At 37.5% G+C, this 23,273-nt stretch overlaps 1 protein-coding gene across 1 annotated transcript in view; it reads right to left on the reverse strand.

Annotated features, from left to right (window-relative positions):
- Window positions 1-23,273, reverse strand: part of COL24A1 (collagen, type XXIV, alpha 1) — a 147,775-nt gene that overhangs the window by 71,403 nt on the left and 53,099 nt on the right. Inside the window, exons 15-22 of the mRNA XM_010582747.1 lie at window positions 21,275-21,328; window positions 21,139-21,183; window positions 20,686-20,739; window positions 20,029-20,082; window positions 18,322-18,375; window positions 8,502-8,555; window positions 4,000-4,053; window positions 2,565-2,609 (exon numbers count right to left, since the gene is read on the reverse strand). Of these exons, the coding sequence (XP_010581049.1) occupies window positions 2,565-2,609; window positions 4,000-4,053; window positions 8,502-8,555; window positions 18,322-18,375; window positions 20,029-20,082; window positions 20,686-20,739; window positions 21,139-21,183; window positions 21,275-21,328 (414 nt within the window). The remainder of the gene's footprint in view (window positions 1-2,564; window positions 2,610-3,999; window positions 4,054-8,501; window positions 8,556-18,321; window positions 18,376-20,028; window positions 20,083-20,685; window positions 20,740-21,138; window positions 21,184-21,274; window positions 21,329-23,273) is intronic.

The raw sequence follows: 23,273 nt of genomic DNA on the forward strand, positions 1-23,273 counted from the left end.
GGGGGCAGGGGGAAGGAGACAATGAGGTGAAAATTTATGGCTGCCTGCTTGGCACATGCCTAAACCTGAACTGGGGGCTGAACACTTTGACCTGAAAACTACACAGTAGAAGAGATGAGGAATTCCAGATGCACTAGAAACCTGCTTCATTACTGTCCAAGAGAAAACTAGAACAGTTTCATAAGAATAATCAAAGGTTTAGAACACATCACCTACAAGGATACTTTACCTAGTTTAGACAAACCCTAAGAAAGTAAGGATAACAGTGGCTGAGAAGAGGACTAACCTATTAACCATGCCTACAAATAAGGTCTGTAGGACAGGAAGCAAGGTTGCAGCGAGAAAGACACAGGCAAGACTTTCAGATAGAACAGCCAGACATTAGAAAAACCATCTGTAAAATAGGCAAAGGACTGAAGCAGATTGCCAAGGAGAATGAAGTATCACCACCCCTGGAGGCTGCAAAAACCAAGTTAGAGACACATCTGTCAGCTAAAGGCATAGCTGACAGCTGATGGTACCTCGGGGCCATGCATGGCCAGACCACTTTTTCAGGTCCCTCCCAGAGACCTCCCCTGCCCCCATGGCTATTTAATTAGTACAGTGACAGCACCGTTTTGATAGCATTTACTTTCAGATGTAGCATTTACTTTTTTAAACTCCTTTCATGGAAAATGGAAACAAAGCCATTTTTTCACAAAGATGTGAAATTGCAATCAAGCGAGCATAATTTAAAAAGACAGATGCATTCAGCAGCTTACTGACTCAGCTAAACTATATCAGATTTAACAACTTCATGACCGGAACGCTCTCTCTCTCTCTAATGTAACGACACAGACCATGCTACAAGCGGGAGTGAAGAAGCAAGGACAAGCAGAGATGGGAGCAGAGTTCAGAGCAGCAGTGTGAACAAGTTGGCCTGGAGCTGTGCAACAGCTGGAGCCAATAGAAGCTGTAGAATCCAGGCAAGAGCAGATGGGCCCTGGGATGAGGGGGAAAAACAGGCAGGGCTGTCCATCAAGCAAAATTCCCATTTCCCCTACCTCTCATTTCAGAAGGGGATGCTAGCCAGCAAGCTACTAAAAAATGCCTGGAGATGGGAACCCTGGAGGCCACCTCAGATCCACACATTCTTTTCTCAACAGCTTGTTGTGAGAGAGGGAAACGAGGGAGCCATAAGACAAGCCAATAGTGTGCACATTTCCCATTGAGAGAAATCAAAACCAAAATAATTTAGGTCAAACTGACCCAAAATAGATTAAAAATATTTCAGTTTGCTAGGTTACACAGAAATTTTTCCTCTTAGGTCACTTTGACACCAGCTGATGGTGGCCTGTGCATGCCTGGTGATGCAGAGAATGTGAAGGTAGTTGTCTCTTTGCCCATGAGTCACCCATGGCAGGATCTTCTTTTCCAATTGCCACAGCACAATATGGAGATGCTGTCCAGCCATGAAGCCCTGCCCAAGGAGAAAACTCAAAGTATGATGCAGCCAAAATAAAAATTTCCATGAGGCTCTTGGCAGAAGCTCAGGCAGATTAAACGGGATATTGAACTGAGTCACAAAGTGTTTTTGAAATTCTGTTCAATTTTTTGCATGTTTTCCTCAGCTGAAAAAAGAGGTTTTTGGGTTGGTGGTTTGTTTTTTTGTTTTTGTTTTTTGTTGTTGTTTTTTTTTAAGAACACCTAATCCATGTGGCAAATAAGTGTTTTAATATTATTTCTAACAGAAAGCAAATTCCCAGCTTTGAATAGCTAATGAACAGGAAAAATGATGTAGGACTATATCCACTCTAGAACCAGGAGACAATGGTACAGACTTTCCTAAGTTCATGCAAGAAATGAGAAGTCATTCAAAATGAAGACCAAGCCAGTAATTAACACACGTAAGCAAATTAAGTAAAGGCAGAAGATCATATTGCTTTCAATAAACTTAGCGACACTCCTGTAGTCCCTAGTGCAGGCCAGTATTCCTTTTTAGTTTAGAATTTTTCTAAACATAAGCTTCAAGTCCACTAAAATACGCTTAGACACTAGTAAATTTTTATAACTAACAAAATTGGTTGTTAATTTTAAACTTTTGTCTTTTAAAACATATCACCACAAACAGCATTGTGGCATTCCAGCTTTACTGCTTTCAGCAACTGTCTACCAGATCAGTTTGAAAATGATTTCTTAAAGCATCAGTCCTTTATATTTCTCCTTGTGAGTGGAGTCTCATGGTGGATTCTTCCCCAATTTAAATATTATGATATATCAGCTGGTTCAGTCCCTAGGAACTACATGGTGGTTTCATCTGCTTCAGAGGAGTACCACAAGCAGTTAGTTATCGACTCTTTCCTTTTCAAAAATTTTATTTTGTGCACCATGGCTATGATTTGTTTTCAAATCCTTCACATAGAAAACCATTTCTCCCCCTAGCTCTGTTATGAGTATGTGCTGATGGAAGAGACATATTTATTCAGGAGATGCCATTTTAACACAGTCATTTCTCACAGTAAATTTACCTTTTAAAGCAGTACTTCTGCTGAAAAATAGTCTGCCTTAAAATTACTTATACTTACTCTTGGGCCGACTCCTCCAATAGGTCCAGCTGGTCCTACTTCTCCCTAAAAGAAATCAGGGCTCAATAATCTTGATGCCAAGTCTAGCTTTAAAAAAGAAAATCTGCAGATAACTGTTTGTATTGATTATATCATCTTAAATTTGCTACAGATGTGTTTGTATGAGTCCAAGTCTGATGGCAACATTACAGGAGAGACTAATCTCATTTCAAACAAATTCATTAGCCAGAAAGCCATGTCCCATGTAGCCCGTAGATGCAGCCAGAAAGGCTGTTAAACTGTTGGTATACCTACCATTACAGCAATATTTTCACAATTTGGAGCAGGGAGAGATTCGGCAATGATGGGTCAACCTCTCTGTCTGCCCTGCAGGTACTCTCTTCTAGCAACATGTGACACTTCATGACTATAAAAGCAGTAGGAACAACCTGCTTTTCTCTTCCATGTTGCTATGGCACAACTGCCAAGTTAGCCAAGCTATTTTGCTAGGGTTTAACCTTGTCTTTTCTCCGGAATGGAGGGAGGCTCGGGGTCAGACTTGTCAGGTGTGTAAGAGAAGAAATGAGACACTGTGCTTGTGCTACGCAGTGCACTGATATAATTATGCATGATGGGGAGCTGTAGCATTAACTCTTCAGGGTTCACTCATTACACAGTTATATTAAAACATGGACTTGTATCAGTGCTGTGCCAGGATGTCATGCTGTGATCGTTTTATGGTTCACTGACCCTCCTCAGCATGGAAGATTTTCTCCAGGTTTTGGAGAAAGTGGTACACCACCTTTTCAATTACAAGCCATAGGAAACAGAGGAATTAAGAAATCTAATCTGCAGCTTCCTGGCTTCTAACTAAACTGATCCTTTTGCCACGGTTAGCTTTTACTCACTCAATATTTGTCATGGAAGCCCATAATTAAGCTACTTAGAAGTCTAGAGGTCTATCCCCAGACTAATTGATTAAATTATTTCTAATGTTAATTACTTTTAGCCTAGCAGACATCAGTTTTTATTTTCATGATGATGAATTAAGAATACTCAATAAATTTATAAGATGAAGAGCTGCCTTCCTCCTCTTTCAATTAATGGGGTCTAATGGTTTATTTAAGTGTATCTAGGATACTGTAATTAAATTCATATATGGTTTCTATCTCCATACTACACCCCCATCTCCCTAGTTTAACTATTAGAACCACATCCAACTCTGGACACATATTATCTGAGATTCCACTGAAATAACTAAAATAAACCATATAATGGATGCACAGCCCCATAAGGCTGCTAAAACCTCTTTGCAACACCTGCCAAAATACAAAAGAAACTTGAAATTTTGCACACCACCACCATAAACACCTAACCATTGCTGTCTAACCCTGTTAACCCTCACAACTTTTTCTTTTAAACATAATGTCTTGATTGGATAATATTTCCATCTTACCTCAACTCCTTTGGGGCCTTGTGGCCCTGGAGGCCCTCGGTCACCCAGAAGTCCCTAAACATCCAAACAAACACAGTGAGAACTTATATCAACCAACAATCAGGTTGGTCTAGTTTCTCTCCTCTTACAAACCTGGAAAGAAATGCAAAACTGAGGAAGCAGACCTCTTTTCTTACCATTGTTCTTTGGATTTCCCTTAGGAAGTCAGGAGAAGATGCAGCAGAATTTTAAAATCTGCTGGAAAACTGAGTATCTTACAAACTTCTACCACACAGATTTTTCTAAAACTTTTTTCTTTTGTCTTTTTGAAAAGGAAATTAAAAAAAATTGGAGCTCACAAAAGAACAGTTCCTCTTTTTTGAGGACATAAAGCACACCATCATATTAGGATTAAAGCAAAAACCAATGTAACTCTTATAGATCTTTAATTTAGGTAGTTTTTAGCATAACATGTGATCACAACATTGCAATGGAAATGAACTACAAAGTGAATTTAAACTACTAGCTTGTCCAAAACTACTTGTGCTTTTCAGCCCTTACTTTTCTGTCAGGATTATAATCAGCTTCCCAGAGATAAAGCACCTTATCCTCTGCCAGCTCTGAGTTTTCATGACTGCTCACACCAACATTTTCAAAACTTTGTTTAAATGACTTTGCAGCTAGCAGTGTCAAAAATCTCAGTCATCCCAATTACAATGGTAGTAATTGGGAAAAGCACTTGACCTGGCGTAGGACAAAAAAAAAATAAAATCTGTGTAAACATATTATTAATGTTCTGGGAAAGCTAAGCTTAACAATATCAGATAAGGCAACAAGAACAAAGAAACTGCCCCTTAGGAGAGACATGATTAGCCTCTGAAGAAAGCAATGGTGGGAAAGTTCCAAGTGTAAGCCTTATTAGTTGCTTACTAATGAAGCTAAAGTCTAGACAGAAGATGCAGGCATTGGTCCAGTAACAGTTTACTTAGCACACAAAGTAAAATGGAACAGGCCACCTCAAGGTACTGAGTTTCATCAGAGCCCATCAGTCTGGGAAAGACTGGGTGGACTGCTGTTTGACATACTAGCCCAAAAGTGACAGGAGGGCTTTTAGTAGCACTACATAAGTAATATTCTTGTGTGGTTAGTCACAAAAATTTTTCATTGACAGAACTGTTGTTTTTTTCTAATAGCAAAGCACATTAGGAGATATGGCTTTCAGTAAAATGTAATTGCACAGTGGAAACATTAGCAACACTGCTACTGTACACACCCTTCCACTGCACTTAAATGAATCCAGAAAAAAGTCCCAGACTGTAAAATTAATATTAAGACTAAATGAAATTTCCATCTCCCCTTTGAGGTTTCAGGCAACAAACAGAAAATGAAAGTAGTCATTAGACATGTGCCAAAGTGTCTGGAAAAAACTGAGGGAGTCAGCAAATGGGGGTATCCTCTGTTTCACATATATAACCTCCCAGTTGACCATCCCTTCCAGAAGTGGTGAAACTCCTAATAGCCACTTCTATTGAATGCGTTATCCAAACAAACATAAATGAGCAGAGGAAGGAAGTTCTCAACCACTTCCACGGTACAGCACACACTGCTGGAAAAACTACAGTTATAGTCAGCATATTCTGACCATCTTTTCCACTCACTTTTCTCGGTTACAGAGCATAAATAATTGCAAGACTAACATAGGAAACAAACTAAATTATTTCAGAAATTCTTAAAAATATTCTTATTCCCTTTTTAAAAATGTAAGTGTGCTTTTTTTTTTTTTTAAGAAGTGGTGGATCAAGATCAAACACCTTCTAAAATATTGTTTCCAAGCTGAGTAATGTGCTGTAGACCAAATTATGTAATGAATCCTTTGACCATTATTTCAGAGAGGTCAGATTTGCTGATTACTGCACTAATTTAGGGAAAATTGACAATCCAGAACTTCTACTGGTATTTAAAGTTGGCTGATCACACTCACAGAGCTTAAACTTTCCACCAAGAGGCTGAATTTCTCCCATGCCAACTGCTAAAAAATAAAGCCTACCCTGCTTTCTTGGCTTTTAAAATGGGTATTGCTTCTGAGGAAGCATAAACAAAAACATGAGGAAGAGAGCAGCACAGTGAGAACAGTTTTCTAAAAATAAAAGCTGGAGGAATTTTTTTAAAACTGCAGTCAACACAAGACAGCAGGGAATCCCAAAAGCCAAACATTTCCAGTGTTATGCAGCCCTTCTCCCTTGGTATGAGGAGCAGTGTAAGAATTCTTCCAGTTTGGTAATCTTCCTTCTCAAATGTAAGTCATCAGTTCTCCCTGATTAGAGCAGGCTGTCTAAGCTTTTTTGTCTCTAAGACCAAATGTGCCAGAGATCATGGAATCTTGTTCAGCTATGTAATTTCTGTATCAAAGAAATACAGTCTTAAACTCCATAGGCTACCTTTTGGTACTTTTTTGCTGGAATCCGTGAAAAGGCAATACATCAGTAATCTATGTATTAAACATCAACCCAATTCTAACAAAAACATCTAATTAAACACTTTGGATATAATGTGGAATAACTCTTACTGAAGAAACTGGGCAGCAGGGATTAGATCTCAGTTACATCATTCATGTATCAGTTTGGAGGACTGAATCTGATCTGCAGTTCAAGACCTGACATATTTTTCTTCTACTATTTCCCCTAGACTCTAGACACAGTATTGCATCAAAAGGTTTTTTTAAGTGCCCTGGTAATTCAGAAACACAGGAGCAACTGCCACTGCAAGTGTCATATAAAATTCATTCATATAAAGCTGCTAACATTACACATACACACAAACAAGTTAGCAAAACAATAAATCAGAACTGAAGAAAACGTCCACACCTGTCTCAGGAAATGTATTTTAACTTCTCCCCAATTTGCCACATCAGATAATGAGTTCTCAGCCTTCCTAGTAAATTCATGTCTGAGCTATTTTGGGACAAGGCTCTTGACACAGTTGAAAGATAAGAGATGCAGAAAAGATTGGCTATGGCTTTGGCAACTGGATTATTTGAGATGTTCTCAAGAATGATTAACTTTGGCATGGTGGGATTGTTACAATCTTCCAGGGACAAATAAGACTCTATCTTTAAAATATTTCCTATGTTTTCTTGAGTAGTCTGCCACAGAATTTCACAGCTTGGTTGATGGGAAATCTTATAATTTCCACCTCTGTTTATTCATGGACAACTTGCATGTTTTGTCCTTGGACCAATGCTGTTGTTGGTCTTGCACAGTTCTTTTGCCTCACCAATTTCTACCCTCTGGTTTACTTACAAAGCTCAAAAAGCCCCTTCATTTTGGTAGGATAAATAAACTGTGTCTCAGAATACAGTCATTCAAGTATCCTTTTCTGCATCTAGTCTGACTTGATTGAGTCCTTCTGGAATACAAATGCCCAGAACTGTGTGTACTACTTAGATAAAGTCTTCTCGTGCTTTGTGCAGTGGCATTAATAAGACACCTTGCCTCATGTGTTCTAGAATTTCACTTAATTTCTAACCACCTTATTGTGCTTTCATTTCAGAGAGATCTGGCAGTGTCTTTCCTTCTTGCCAGGTGTGAAGCTCTAAGTTTACAGGAGGATTTATTGTTTTAGTCCTTGCATGCATCAGTCTGAAGTAACACAAGTGGGATGAATTAGTACAAAGTGCAGTTTTTAAGATCGTCTAAGATGCTCAACTTTGTTTCATGTACAAATTTCATTCCGTCTTACTTGTGTCTATTTATTAGTGAAAATACAATGTAAGAATAGTCCCAAGGCTGGTGAGTGAAGAACTTAATTGGTACTTGCCTTTCAACAAAAAGTAGTCAGTCTTCAGATATTATTCAATCATCTTCCTCCGGGTTAATTTCTGATCCACCTGCACTTTTTGTACTAGTCTCTACCTTTTCCATTTTAAACAAAAATTTCCCATATGTGCTTTTATCCAAAGCTTCATTGAAAACTCTATACCTGTGAATGATTGCCTAAGCTTGGTCTAAAATATTAGTCTACTAAAGAACAAAGGCTAAATTAATCTGGCACAGTCATTTTTTGGTAGATAAATTTTATCCATTATTATTATATATATTATTTTATCCATTATTTAATCTGGTGTGTGTATTTTACCATTTCTTCCATATCTTTAGCTACTATTTCTTTCAAAATTTGTTAAAAAAAATTCTGTACTACTCAGGTGAGACTATAGAGATCCGCATGCATTTTATTTAAATATAGGTGAAACATATGCTACTTTCTAGCTATACAGCATTTTCTCAAAATTTCTTTGCACTTAACTTGCCATCACATGCTTCCATCTAACACAGTAATTGCCCTCATAACTGCACAGACGGCATTAAACATTAGATTAACTTCCTCATATAAATACCTGAGGCAAAGTACCTGTATTTTGACAGTAAGATTATCTTCTCATAATGCCAGTGTCCGTCTCTCAGAGTTTTTCCTCAGAGATTTATACTGTTTATTGTTACTATGAATAAGTTTTCATATAGTCTTACCTTAGGACCTTCAGGGCCATTTAATCCAGGTACACCAATATCTCCTGGAAAACCCTAAAGAAATCATACAGACAAATGATTTACAGAGTAGGAATGTTTCCAATGTACTTGTTTTGATTCTGTTCATTCATTTAACAAACCCGAATCACAGAAACAAGAAATAAATTTGTTCTACCATCCCCAAAATGTCAAAATCCATTAAGTTTCCTTGAAAGGACTTGGATAAGTGACAGATTTTAGGCAGCTTTCATTAAACTCAATTTAGCATATGTCAGTATGGGTTTTGCTTCTCTTAGCATAAGACTTTTTATCCATTAAGCAACGTTTGAAATTAAACCACTGGATTGGTCTTGATGCACAAAAAAACCCACAAAGCAGCCAGCACCAGGTCCTGTACTCGTGAATTCAACTATTTTTTAAAAAAGCTTAGAGAGCAGCTGAAACCCTTTAATCCTTGGCCTCACTTTAAGGACGAGATCACTGCAAGATTAAGAAAAGAGTAGAAAGCCTTTTGCCTCCAAATCAGCAGGTGCTAATCCAGGTCTGGCTGGCAGTAACTGAAGGGCACCAGCATGTAGCATTATTCTGAATAAGCCTTTGTGAAATAGTGTGTGGTACAGGTCCAGCTGTTGGTAAAGAAAAAATGAAAATGCAAATGAAATGAATCAATTAAAATGACAACCCCACACCATCTGGCCAGTAGGCAGAGTGGTACACTATGAGGATGCTTCTATGTCAGATGAATCCAGTGCTATAACTAGATTGCTTTATAAGGAATGAGTGTATTTTAAGAAAACAAAAATGATGCAGCTAACCCTTATGCAATACAGTAGTGAGTTAAATTTCATAAACATGCAGTGAAGAAACGTAATCTTTATATTTGTAGGATAAAGTAAAGCATTTGACTCGTTAGTTAGCACAGGGCTCAGTCATCTGCCAAGATAGTATTTGATTTGTTATTTTTATAAACTTCTACATTTCATTAATCTTGCCTATGTGAAAATAGAAAGACTGCCACTGAAAAGTTCTTCCTCCGAGTAAAATATTTATTACTACATTTGTGCACATCCATCACCTAACACTAGTAAAAACAAGTTTTCTTTTTCCTTAAGAGAAAATCACTGCAGATTCAAAATTATAAATATCAATCTTTGCATGCATACTTTTCCAATAATGGAAATGAAAGCATCATACATGTTCAGAACAATTTAAAGAACATCTCATAAAGAACTTCCAGCATGAAATTCTCTCTGGCACCCTTCCATACTCATGCAGGCTAATACATATCATCATTAAAGCTTCAAGAGTCACTTTTCAGGTTCTCTAAGCAGGAAAGAAGAATTTAAAAAAATAAATAAATAATTGCCTCACTAGGTGGATAATAGTTAACGATACTCAATTCTTCCAGAACAGTTGAGCTTCAAATACAGGCAATAATAATTTCTAATGATTATGCATAATTAGCTGACATTAATCACAAAAAAACCTTACCAGAAAGGTAAAGAGAAATCATACTAAAGCAAGAAATTTAAAAGAAAACATTATTTCACCCTCAACTACAACATTATAATAAAATTAAGTATTTAGGGCATCACTGTTCTTACTTGTAGAGCTTTCTACTGTTTGCTTTCTATAACGTGTTCTTAACAGGATGTAGAGAGACTTATAAACAGAGATTTAGATGGCATGCAAGTATTTTTAGGTGTGTTTATATATTAAATAAAAAACATGTATATATTACAATATAAAAAAGAATTATGATTTCTTTAAAAAAAATCGGGGTTAGAACTTGAAAGCTAATGAGTACTAAAGCAAACCACTAAAGAATAAAAAAGAACTGATCTGAGTTTTCAAAATAAGTGGAACAACCCTAACACACAGCATTTCACAAAACATCACGGTGGTAATTTCTTTTTGCCATAAAGCAGTACTAGTAGAGCCGTGCAACAACTCCAACATGCCTCTAGGTGGCACATAGCATATTAGTCACATGTGACCAAGGCACCCAGACTGATACCTAAAGTACTCACATCAGCCTAGATTTCTATACAGTTCATAAGCAGATTTTTAAAAAATCCTGACCACACTTACCTACTGAAATACACTGAAGAGTTAGGTCAATTCTTTGGGAGTTGCTAACTCATCCTTTCTTGATTCTAAATCTGGTTATTTTACAGACCTTAAATAGTTACCAAGGGGTGGGTTGTTTTGTACATCTGTGAATCTTTAACTAACGTGTGAACAAGTGCTAAATGCTGACATAGAGACAATTTCCCTCATGGCAATAAACATTCCAGAAAGCAATCCGCCAAGAAAAATGTGTATGTAGAAAGATTCTTATACTCTTATAGAGGAATACATCTACTTTATTTATTTATTTGCATAAATACTTCTAGAAGGAATTCAGTAAGAACTATGAGAAGTAAGCATTGACAAGCACTATCACAGTTAGAACATCAAGACATTTGGAAACCTTTCCATGTCAGACAAAGTCTTAGGATGCAAGAGGGCTACTGGCCTGAGAGCATCATCACTAGCGATGCATTTAAAAGTTTAAATACTTTATCATTTTTGTCTTTGCCGTAAAGCTGGATTTAAGTCTTTTCTTCTCAAGCACTAGCACAGAGAAAATGCAGATGCTATGGCACTATTAGAACACTATTTCCAAGACATTCTCACATTAATAATCCGTGAGATAATTGTAATAATCCAGGACACGCATAATCACTTAAGACAATTCCAGAAAATGAATGAACCAGAAAGGAGTTCTTAAAAGGCCTCAGCAATGGTGTTTGCCATTCAGATTGAGTAGTGAAGTGGTATACATTTCTACCTATATCTGAATTTGCCATGAGTCATTCAGCAGCCAGCTCCCTGTGAAGCTACTCAAGGTTAAAAATTCAGTATTCTTCCATAAGTGAAAGGCCAGGAGATCAACATATAATTAGTTGCCAGCTGCACTGTAATTTTCAGCAGAGACTGTTCAGAACAAAACATCACTCAATATCATTACTTCTACTAAGGAAATGCAAAGTGTAGATTCTTATCTTCCCATCAGCCAGAAGCCTGGCAGCTGGTACGTTACAAATTATTTTCAAAATCTTGCTGCAGATGTGGCCTTTCGCCAGCAAAGTGCTTTAGAGTTCACTCAGTTTAATCAAACTAGAGGTGGTGTCAGAAGAACCTGAAGTACCAGCTATCTCAACACAAATGAACTTTAACCTTGCTGTGAAAGTGTTGCTCTTTGTACTGACTACATTTAAATATAAAATTAACATATTTATTGCTCTCATTTATCTATATAATCTTTAATTAACAAAAAATGCAGAGATGATCAGACTGTTACTATGTCAGGGCATGACTTTTTGTACTTAAGTCAGTGCTTCAGAGATGACGGATCTGCAAAAGCTGCTGCTTTTCTTTTGTTTGTTTTCCTGTGTGGCTGCTAACAAGGAAGCAGAGTATCAGAAATGTTTGGAAATTACACTCTATTTCCACGAGGAATTCTCTTATATTTGCAGTATCCCACTCACTCCAGGCTGTTGCCACATGACATTTGCCAGCATTGTATCAGATACCGACCCTCATGCCCTCTAGCTCCTCAGTACCCCTCAATGGGATTGGGACACGAGCGCTGGTGGAAAGGCACCACAGGGCAAAAACCTCTCCAGGGACTGCGATAGTCCCTTCAGTTGCCAAGTTTCCCTGCTCCAGTATTATTTCATTCAATCACATGCTGTGTTTCATTTGAATGAGAAATTAGAATGAATTTTCAGAAGCAATACTGACTGGATGCAGCTACTGAACTTCAAGATACCTTATTAGAGCTTTATTACTAATTGTCATCGAATTACAAAAGGAAGATTTCTGCATAAAACTACAATCTCTCTAAACTGAGAAAACAAGCTGTGATTTTGTATTCTGAAATAAGTACTTATTATTCTTCTGACAGGACATGCTATGCAATTCAATTTAAAAAAAAATCTATTTTTTTCTCTGCACAATTTTAGAAATGTCAGTATTCACACAGTTACAGGACTTTGCTCTTTGACATTTGTACAACTGCGTGACAGTATCAATAATGTGCCAAGTACAAAGAGGAAAATAGTAAGGAAAAAAAAGATTTGAAATGAGCTTTCTTCTGTGTCTGCCTATCTAGCCAAAGTTTAATGCCAGCATTTTTAAAGGGCAGAGACAAAACTTTAATTTTTTCCTACAAACTTTCAATTCTGATTTTGGAAAGGGTGGGGGAGGAATCTAACAGTACAAATTACAACTGTACAATTGCAGTTTGTCAGAGAACAGAAAAAAGGTCAATCATGGATTACAGCATACAATACAGGAAAGCTTTGCAATTTACTGTTGCTAAGATGTCAGTAAAACAATGCTGATGTTGCTTTGTGCTTTTGTCTAATTGCACATGGCAGATTTATTCAGCCACGCTCACTGAAACCCTAGTGATTGATGTTCTTGTGAGAGACTTAAAGTCACCAGTTTTCCAAATGTGATGCATCATCCTTTGAAGCCATCTAGTGCATCTACATATTACATGCAACACACATTAGAATCCTTGTATTTACAACAAGTAGTATCTAGTGTAGTCTTTAGCGTGAGCAAGGCCCTATACCAACCCTTCAAAACATGTCCTTCACAGACCTGCTTGGCTGCTTGATGGCCAAGAAGGTGGCTGGTGATTCACCTGAGTGACCAACACAGCAGCACCAGCCACCAATCAACATATTAAGGACCAAGTCTTGAAGTATTCTGTAAAGCTACAATGTGAAAGATTAAGAGCTTTGGTAAGAACTTCAGTGCAGACCCACTCCAAGGATCAGACAGGATTTCAGAGGGAGCTTGGCAGTTTGGTTAGAGCTACACTTGCTGTTGAACACTGTTTAACAGTCTCCCTGTCTGCCCTGAAGACTTCCAGCAGTCAACCTGCAAGGTGCACCACAGAAGAGGTGGTCTGTTGGTCAATCACGGCCACCTTAGCCACCTGATCAATTGCTTTCACAAGACTCAAAAATCAAGCCAGTCATTCAACATTAACAGCTACTTTTGTGGGACTTTCCAATACATATACCAATGCTAAGCAGAGAGATTTAAGTTTTAAAATTTTGTTCTGACTTATGGTAAAAACAAGCATCAAATGTCGGCATTTCATAAGGGACAGAAATACCAGATTATGGATTTATTTTAAAATATTCAGGCTCAGTTTTGTGTTACAAGTCCTCCAATAACAGTCAAATGACTATGGTCTGAGGAACGGGTCTTCTTTCAGGCATGCTTCTAATAATATAAGAGACAGTGGAATTTGGCAAAGCCTGAATACAGAGGCAAGTCATCAGGAACAACTCTGTGCATTTTGAAAATCAAGTATCCCTGCCCTTAAACCTTAGAAAATAGACTAGTAACTAATAGTCAGTGAAATAATCCTTGTGCAAGAGGAACTCTGTTCTCTTGCAGGAGGATTATTTCACTGTACGTTGCTTCTATGCCGCTAACAACTGTGTGCCCATACATATCAGACCACAACTAGACTGAAAAAGTAAGGCAGAAATTTCAAATTTATTTGCAAGACTACTGTTTCTTCTAAGATCAACACCAAAACCCAAGAGACAAAGCAGTGCAGGTGTTCAAAATCAAATAGAAACCATTTAAATATTAGCTTGCCTTACTCTAGCCAGATTCAGAACATTAGGAGTTAAGTAACACCCTGGTAAAGCAACATAAATCAAGTTTTGTTTATCTGCATGTCCCTTCTTTTCCTGTGAAGTCTCACCACAGCTCTGCCTGAAAAAGGAAAATCTCCAAGATGGCAAATTCTATGCAAAGTACCTATGAAGGTCTGTGGAAACAGACTAGGACCTAACAGGCACAGACTGAATTATCACAATCGCTCTGAAGAAAATAGAGAACACAGGAAGGTCACATGAACAAGCATTCTTCAACATTATTAAAAAGTCAAGGTAAATTGAATATTTCTGCAAAATTAATACCTATTTCTTGAAAAAAAATCAGAAAGATGTACTTATGTCAAATAAATATAAGAAAGGACCAGTTAAAGATTCTGTGCAAAGGCAAGCAGAAAGTATAAGCAATTCTACAACAAGAACAGTTCTTCGGATGTATGCCAGAACATACAGTTAATTCAGCTATAAAATTGTCTTTATTTCTACATTTCCTTCAAGTCATTTGCATGCAAGTTATTTGATGCAATATTGAAACAGAAGGCTGTTATCACTGCACTCATGGTATTGTTTGCACAACCTCAAAAACATCACGTGATAAGATAAAACATACATTAAAAATACTTTTTTTCAAAATGAACAACTCAAAGCAGCCAGTGATTCACTTACAAAATACGTGCCTTTTTGACTGTTAACTATTATTTGAATGTATCCTTTTCCTTTGTAATGCTATTGCCTTCAGCATGAAACATACCAGCTGAATCCCATATGAGTACCTTCCTGAAAGAATAAGCTAACCACTTCAGATCAAAATACTGCACAGATGAAAAAAGTTCTATTGAAGATAATGACTAATGCTCCCTCTGCTCCAGATGAAACCTATTTATAATACTCAGAGCACATCTGAAGGAAACTATCGCCCTCATTCTTAGGGGATAATTAAATGTACTTCATAGGGCGAAATTTAACTATGAAATATTCTGAATACATGTGGAAGCCTGTTAAAACCTTGCCTAATTTCATTCACATTAACAATAAGCATTACATACTTCATCGTACACAGTAAACACAGGCATTGTGGGTTAAAACAGTCAGACCAGCACTTTCTACTTGTCATACTGATAAAATAAAGCTCTCTAGAAAGTTGGAATTTTGGCTGTTCAGTTTTAGATGCACGACAAAGCAGGAAAATGTGTAAACTGATGCAGAATATGCTCCATAAAGCGCTCACTAAAGATATCCAGTGCTTTGTGAGCAGCATGTATTCAGGCACGCGACAGCCCCTGGCTCTGCGGCAACATACCCAGAAGAGAATTTGGCTTCACACTGCGGGACTTCTGCACTGAAAAAAAATGCACTTGGCAGCCAACCCTCATACGGCCGCCCAGAGAGTGAGTACAAGACCTCTGTCCCTCCCTCTACTCGCTGCTACCCATCAGCACTGCAGTTCTCAAATGGACCCCGGCTATGAGTGGGTGGCTTATTCCAACTCTGATCTAGTGTACCTAGGCTGTACAGCTGCAGAGGAAAGATTTAGGAAGCAATTCACTGCTGACCTGCATATAAAAAGCCAAAAACCCAGGAGGATAAGTGAAGCCTGCCAGGCCTGCTCCCACTGCTGTGTGCAGGGATAACTATAGACTTCAGCTGCTGTAGTGCCTGATTTACAGCAGTTTACACAGGAAAAAAATTAGGGATATGACTGTTTATTCTTTATACTGGAAATGAAATACATACTCAAATATGTAATTGGAGAGACCAAAGGATGCCCAGTTTCTTATTTCACATGTACCAAAACCAAGCTTGAGCATGGGGACAGGGCACATTTATAAATCCCACTGTCTTAGTGTTGGACAAAAAGAGGAGAGGCAGTTTGAAGTAGGATCTGACAGGTTCTGTCACTGGCCAGACACAGCCTCGTTCCTCCCACTCAGAGCAACGCCCAACAAATTCCAACATAGCTTTTTTTTTTTTCCCCAATAAAAGGCATATGGTATGGGTTGTCATGTCCATACCAAATTCAAAGTACTCCCCTTGTAAGACACTAATTCATCACATTCTCCTGTTTCCAGAAACATCAAGGGGAACACATAGTATAGGATGTAATGTCTGTTTTCTGCATGGGGTCACGGGAAGTCTGACCATTCAGATAATGAAATAGGAACAAGGAAAGCAGCCCTGTCTGACCAGCTAGCTGTCTGGTTTTGGAAGAAGAGACATGATCAGATATATGACAGTAGGCTTTTCTTGTAGGAAAATCTGCACTAATTGCTCATACTTCATATACCCACTTGTGTCTAAATAGCTTCTGGCAACAACAACTACCTTATTTTTACATGACAAAGTAACAGGGCGAGTAAGATACAATCTTCAGGTTTAAGCTGTTATTTTAAATTCCTTTTATTACAGAACTTCTAGAATTTCCAGTGTGTTCAAGATGCTGGTGTACTGCTGTACTACCTCCCTTCTATTTCTGCTATTTTGCCATATGGTGACCATGTTTTTATGAAGTAAAAGAAGGCAAAATTTCTTTTACTTTATTTGGATGTCTTGCGTGACTAAAGTTATAAGAAACATTGTTTTGTAGTTTTAAACCTGACATTTTGCAGACAATTATTCAAAGAAAACTACCTGGACACTCAAGCTCTAATTTTCTAACATAAACCACTTTATTTGCCTTCTAAAGGCTGAAGTAATTCTGCACACCTGAGCAAAAGGAAATGTTGAGCTTTCCAGACAGGAGTTTTTCCCACCCATATCTGCCCTGAGGGTACTAGCTCCAAATGATGAATTTCTCCCCAGGCCCAAAGGAATAGTATGCCTTGGTTGGAATAAGGAACTATGAAGGACTACCAGGATAGGCATCAGGGTCATCAGGACACAGGCTTCAAGACCAACAATTTGATATTAACCTGCCACAGTCTGTCTCCCTTGCTGGAAGCTATACAAAGAGAAGAGACGATACAAAGATCTCTTTTACTAACAGTGAAGAGGCTTACAAAATCTAAAATCCTGAGCCACAGAGGGAGGCAGTTGTGGGCAGCAAGCACAGGCTTTGTGCCTTTTTCATTCTGACTGAAGGACATGAAAATACCTTCTCCCCATTGACTAAAACATACTGGCTTATTCTGAAAAGACCATCTTGTGTTGCTATAACACATTTCCCAATGAGTTTTCTCTCAATGAGGGCTCATCTCCAATAAGAAAGTCTGTTCTTTAGGATTTAGAGGAGCTACAACAATAAAGTAATAAACCCCAATAATTTGTTTTTTGAGGAACAAGAGGCCTTGGGCTCCCTTTTAAAAAAAAGTAGGAATATAGAGCCTTGGTTTGAGGAGATATGCTCCCAGAGTTATTATATCTTGTAAGGCCAGAGCAACCATCATTGCCAATATGTATCTTCCAGATATATTTAAAAAAAAACCCAAACATCCATTGGAGGAGGCTGATTGAAAAGAAAAAGCTGCAGTTTTTGCTTTCATCTTTCCAGTAAATATATGAGTGTCTGTGTATGTCTTTCCTGTACAGTCCACAGCATTTTCTCTACAGCCCATGGTATAAATGCAAAAAAGCACCAAAATGGAACAATTCAGAGACTGACTTAGTTTCTGTGTAAACTGCCATAGTACTACACAGTTCTTAGGCAACCGCACTGCTACATTTAAGTGCCTGGCAATGCTTCTATGTAACTGGTGTTTATTCTTTGTGTTCCTTGCAAATAAAGCTGTTTTGTAAGAGATAAATATGCAACCAGGCTTGGAAAATCCCATTTGTAAACATGCTGTAGAATTAATGAATGGAAGTGTGCCTGAGAAATCACATGAGCCTCATTCAAGGTATAATCCATAACACCTGGATTCAAAAGAGAGCAAATCCTAATCACATAGGCAAATGACAAACTACTTTGTTTTCAAAGATCCTGTATATGAATACTTTGCATTAAAAAAATTATGATCTAGAACCTTTTGCACTTCATAGAGGTGAATGAATTCATTGGATATGACAGAATAAAAAATATTTTCTAATTCAACTAAGACAACAATCTTCTGTGAAGCAAACTGAGCTACCTCTGATTTTTGTAATTTAAAACTAAATGACATTCAATTTACCTCTACCAAGCAATTTCTTACCTCAGGTCCTGGAGGACCCAATGGTCCATGGGATCCAGGATCTCCAATTTTCCCCTTAAAAAAAATCCAAACAGTTAGATTATTCGTAATAATTTATTTTTTTACCAACAGATTGTTATGAAGATTTTAAAAACATTTATCAAAAAGAAAGCCAACAAAAGCGTTGAGATGACTTTTCCACTAAACAGGAAATTTTGTAACTGTCTCTCTTTGGATTCAGTTAAAACTAGTTCTTCATATCTCTCTGAAGTCACAACAAAAAATGCAAATTAGCTTTAGACAAATGAAACTGGGAGTTTTGGGATGATCCAAATAGTCACATAAAAAAACCCCTTGAAATATATAGCTGTTTTCACAATAAAAACTACGTATTATTTAAAAGTTCAGGAAGTAACTGCTCTGGGTATTGGTTTACATACTTACCTATATATTTTAACTATCCAATCACAGCCAAAGAAATGGCAGTTTTGTGATTAATAATAGTAAAATTAGGTCCTATCCACATGTTATAGTAACTCCATTATATACAAATACTGACACACCTAAGAACTGACCAAAATATTTCTCTAAACTATACCTGTTCTTCCACATTTTTAAAAGTTTGCTGCTGCTGCTGCCATAACTAGGTCTTCCTTGAGCAAAATTAAAGCCTGACCTGGAAAACCTTTTTTAAATTTTAAAAGTAAATTATTTTATTGTAAATGCATTCTACAAAGTTAGATCTTATATTACTTGCAGGACTGAGGTCTCATACCTTCATTTAACAGAATTCAAGAAATCGGTCACATTCAGTTTGTGCTTAAAATCCACAACTGTTCAGGAATGGGCTAATTCACATGCTTATCTTTAAATGAAAATGCTTATCTCTTTAAAGGCAAAAAGTCTGAGTTTTCCCATCTGAGCTTACGCAAATTTGTGTAAGTTTTTTGTAGGATTAGTGTTTATATTATAAATTCTCTGGGACAAAGAAAGTATTTTTTTCTTGAGTTTGAGGGCCTAAGACATGCATGAGGTCTAAGGTTTACCAGATAGTGGCCTGACTGCACATAAGAAAATTCAGACTGGAGTGATTAATTCTTTAACAGCATTAAGTATTGGCTATTGGCAGCTTTTAATTATACACCGAAAACAGGCAGATAGTAGTGCTAAAAATAGGTGAGGAAAAAGCCAGATAACCCTGTGCAATGCCTTTTCTGTCTCAACATTTACAAATGCAGAAGGGCAATGCCGCACAGATGCCTTTAAAGTTGCTAAAAATCAGTAAATACTGGAATTCATGACTACTCCCATCCCCGAGAGAAATGACTGGCCATTACTAATGAGATTTCCCACACTCTCTCCAAATCCAGCTAGCCCAAATGGTCATCTTGGCAGCTCCCAAAGCTCTCAGTGGATTTATTTCAAACATCACCAACCTGTCTATTCTGCCACAAAGTGACTGTCACAGAATACCTAATATCCTAAGCACTCCCATATTAAAATCTGACACATATACTGATCTCTGTAATAAAATTTCACACATTAGGATCTCACCCAGTCACTAACCAGTCACTAGAAATAAAAGCAGCTTAGACCTTATTCTTTGTGCTTTTTGAATTAGGTAGCTTCTGGAGGATTACATGTAGTGTGAACATAAGATACAAAGAAGCATCAGATATAACAACACATAGTGATACATTGAGAGCAAAAATTGATGGGTAAACTTACTGGGGGTCCTGGCTTTCCTCTGATCCCTGGGGGCCCTGGTAAACCAAGAGCACCCTGAAAAAAGAAAGCTATTAAATACACATGAAAATGTATTGTTGTGTTATGTTGGAAGCAATAGATTGCTACACTTTGCCACCTCAAGCAGGCTTCAAAATACTCCTGCGGGATGAGAAATGTCTTCTAACATCCAACTTTCATCAAAAGAGTTCTCAGAGGATGTGCTATTTCAGTGACTTCTGATGTACTAGCCAAATAGGAAAGAAGATCCTTATTTATCTCAGTTTCACGATATGAAGGAGCATGCCAGACCATGTGCTGCTGCTAACCACAGTTGGTACAGGTGAGCTGCAGATGAATCTCAAGGTTATAGGGAAAACCATCTTTTACAACAGTTTCTTAGCAGGTTTCAGATCACACCATAATTCTTTTCTTGTTTGATGCATCTCTGAACACACAGCAGCCAGAATTCTGCCCATGCCCTTTACTTGTCTTTGCTCACTACTTTCCATAACTAAGTTTTAATTAGCACAGCATTTCTTAAAGATATATTAATGCAGTGGTATCTAGTAGCTGACTTGTTGCATATTAAGAGACTCAGAAGCCTCATGAAGTTGCTGATATTGGACAATTTTGTAAAACAATGTAATTATAAATTACCTTGTCTCCTGGGTAACCCTGGTCTCCTGGCTCTCCTGCAAGGCCATGTTCACCCTAAGCAACATATTTTATACAGACATATGTATGTGGCTTAAAATGGGGTAGTTATCAGACTTAGAGAATGAGAAAGATGAATTCAATATTTAGTATTTAAAATTAACACAGATCTTTGAATGACAATGCAAGATGTTGCACTGAAGCACCCTCTCCAGGAAACCCTAGACACACAGCACTGGATATTGTTATGCCCAGTATTAAGTGCTGTGTCCACGAGTAAGTTTGTCTAAAGTACAAGATTGTGAGACTGAAGTAATTTTAAAAAATGAAAGCCAGAAGAAAAAAATCAAAAGGAAAAAGGGAAGGCTTTGTCCAGTACATTATGTTGCTCAAGATTTAATGAAAGGAGTCTGAAAGAACTCTATATCTCTAAGATAATGGAAATATTTAAATCACCTTATCACCTTTCATTCCAGGCTGTCCCACACTCCCTGGGAGACCCTATTAAAATAAAGAAAACAAAAATCCAATGTTCATCTATAATTTGGAAACCAGCATAGGCACCGGGCTGTGGGATTGTTTAGCACCATACCATGGGCCCTGGAATTCCTGATGGTCCACTTGGTCCTGCTGGCCCAATGCCTCCCTATGAGACAGCAAGAAAGGTGACTGCATTAAACATTTGATGAAATGGAGTAACTTAAATACTGGTACCAGAATGTGGCATTTTCTGCACCACAGAGAGAAACCAAAATCTTTTTCAGGCTAATTTCTTGGGGAAAAAAGTATCCGTATTATAAGCCCTCCATATTTACAGTTCCCAACCACATCAGCAGAAACACAAGAAACTGAATTTCCCTCTTTTCCCATAGATTCTGTATTCAAGAGAAGATAGTGCATTAGGCAATGCAGAATAAGGAAGCTTTCTTTTGTACTGCAGCTGCACATTCGGTGGCTATTCCCTCTGTCCTTAGGGTTACATGACATCACTGCTCTGGTAAGCATCGAATTTGACTTAAAGGAATTATTCTACCATAAGTAGTACCATAAAAAGTGACTTTTACTAGAATTTCTCATCTCTCAGTGACTTCTACAAGTTAAAAAAAGAGATGGGATTCTTCCAAAATACCAAGTGTGCAAACTTAACCTAAGTTCTGACAGGCACGCTCACTTTTTCTGTTCTCAGGTACCTTCAAAGCCCTTACTACAGCTCTCCTTTCTGGGACTTATATGGACTATTTTATGACTTGAAAAGTGAACCAGAAATGATCTTTTAAGATTCTTAATTTTTTTCAACACAGCAACAACAATAATATTAAGATGGTGAGCTAAACATAAGAAATTATTTAGCAATAGTTAAAACTATGTTACAGAGGGAAAAGTCTATCTACTTTTTGCCTATTCTACCTCTGGGGAAAAAAAAAACCAAAAACCAAACAAAAAAAGGCAGTGTTATACCTCTGTGGCTATGCAAGAATTTAGCAACAAATACGAATACAGAAATCTTTTGCCACTTGCTGAGAGTGACATGAAAAAGATAAGATGGACACCTACTGATTTCCAGTTCAGCACACATTCATTATTCTCTGGAGACTCTTACAGCAATGTTAGCAAAAGCATTCTTCTGCAGCCATCATCAGACTCATGGCTCACTGAAGAAAAAGGAAGACTGATGACTTAGCGTCTCAATGGTGCTTGGTAAAGCTCCAAGGAAAATTGCCACTCTATATTGCTTTAGCTTTCCATGACTGCTCAAATGATATATTCTGTCATGTTAGCTGATGCCAAGATAAATTGTTTACACTGCTGTCTCTTGCTTGTGCTATATATTCTAGTTCAGCAAGGCATTTCTGTATTAATAATACTGTATGTTGAAACGCTACTTATGGTAACAATAGCATTGGTTGAAAAATCAGAGGGATACTGAGCTGGGAAATTTAGCTTAAAAAAAAGCAATGGGAAGAAGTTCCAAAACAGCTTTACAAAATTCAGGTTGATGAAACTCCTATCACAGTCTCCAGAGATACTGGCTGACCTAATTAACAACAAAGAACTTGAACTACACAAAAATAAAACTGAAAAATGATCTCACTGATAAGAAAAGGGTTGAATTAGTAAGTCTGTCAGTTTTTTAAATGGTCCTCCATCTATAAAAGCCTCACTATACATTAGCATATGCTTATCAGTTTGGTTAAAACTTGCCGATAGATAGAAAACAAAAATTACTTCAGCTACATAAAGCATATCTTTTCCACCATTTCTAAGTGACAAGTGAAACTAAAACCAAAATGCTTTTACCTGTCAAAAAGATAAGATACCAGAAAAGGAAAACTAATGCTTCCTGGTATTAGGTTTGGGGGTTTTTTTTAAGGAAGAAAAAAAAAAAAGCAAAACTCGCTCTGATAACTGTAGTCAATTTTCTGAAAGTCTTCATCTTATTAAAACTCATGGCCTTGCAAATCTTGAGAGACTGACTGCTCAGCCAGCCAAAACTCTGAATGTGGCAACAGCTTTGTATATTGAAAAAATCATGGAAGGAAGAAATTCTTGGACTCAGCTTGCCAATGCTGCTCACTTTGCCATTGTTCTCA

This window comes from Haliaeetus leucocephalus, unplaced genomic scaffold (genome assembly GCF_000737465.1).
Source record: "Haliaeetus leucocephalus isolate CR32 unplaced genomic scaffold, Haliaeetus_leucocephalus-4.0 Scaffold848, whole genome shotgun sequence".
NCBI lineage: Eukaryota > Metazoa > Chordata > Aves > Accipitriformes > Accipitridae > Haliaeetus > Haliaeetus leucocephalus.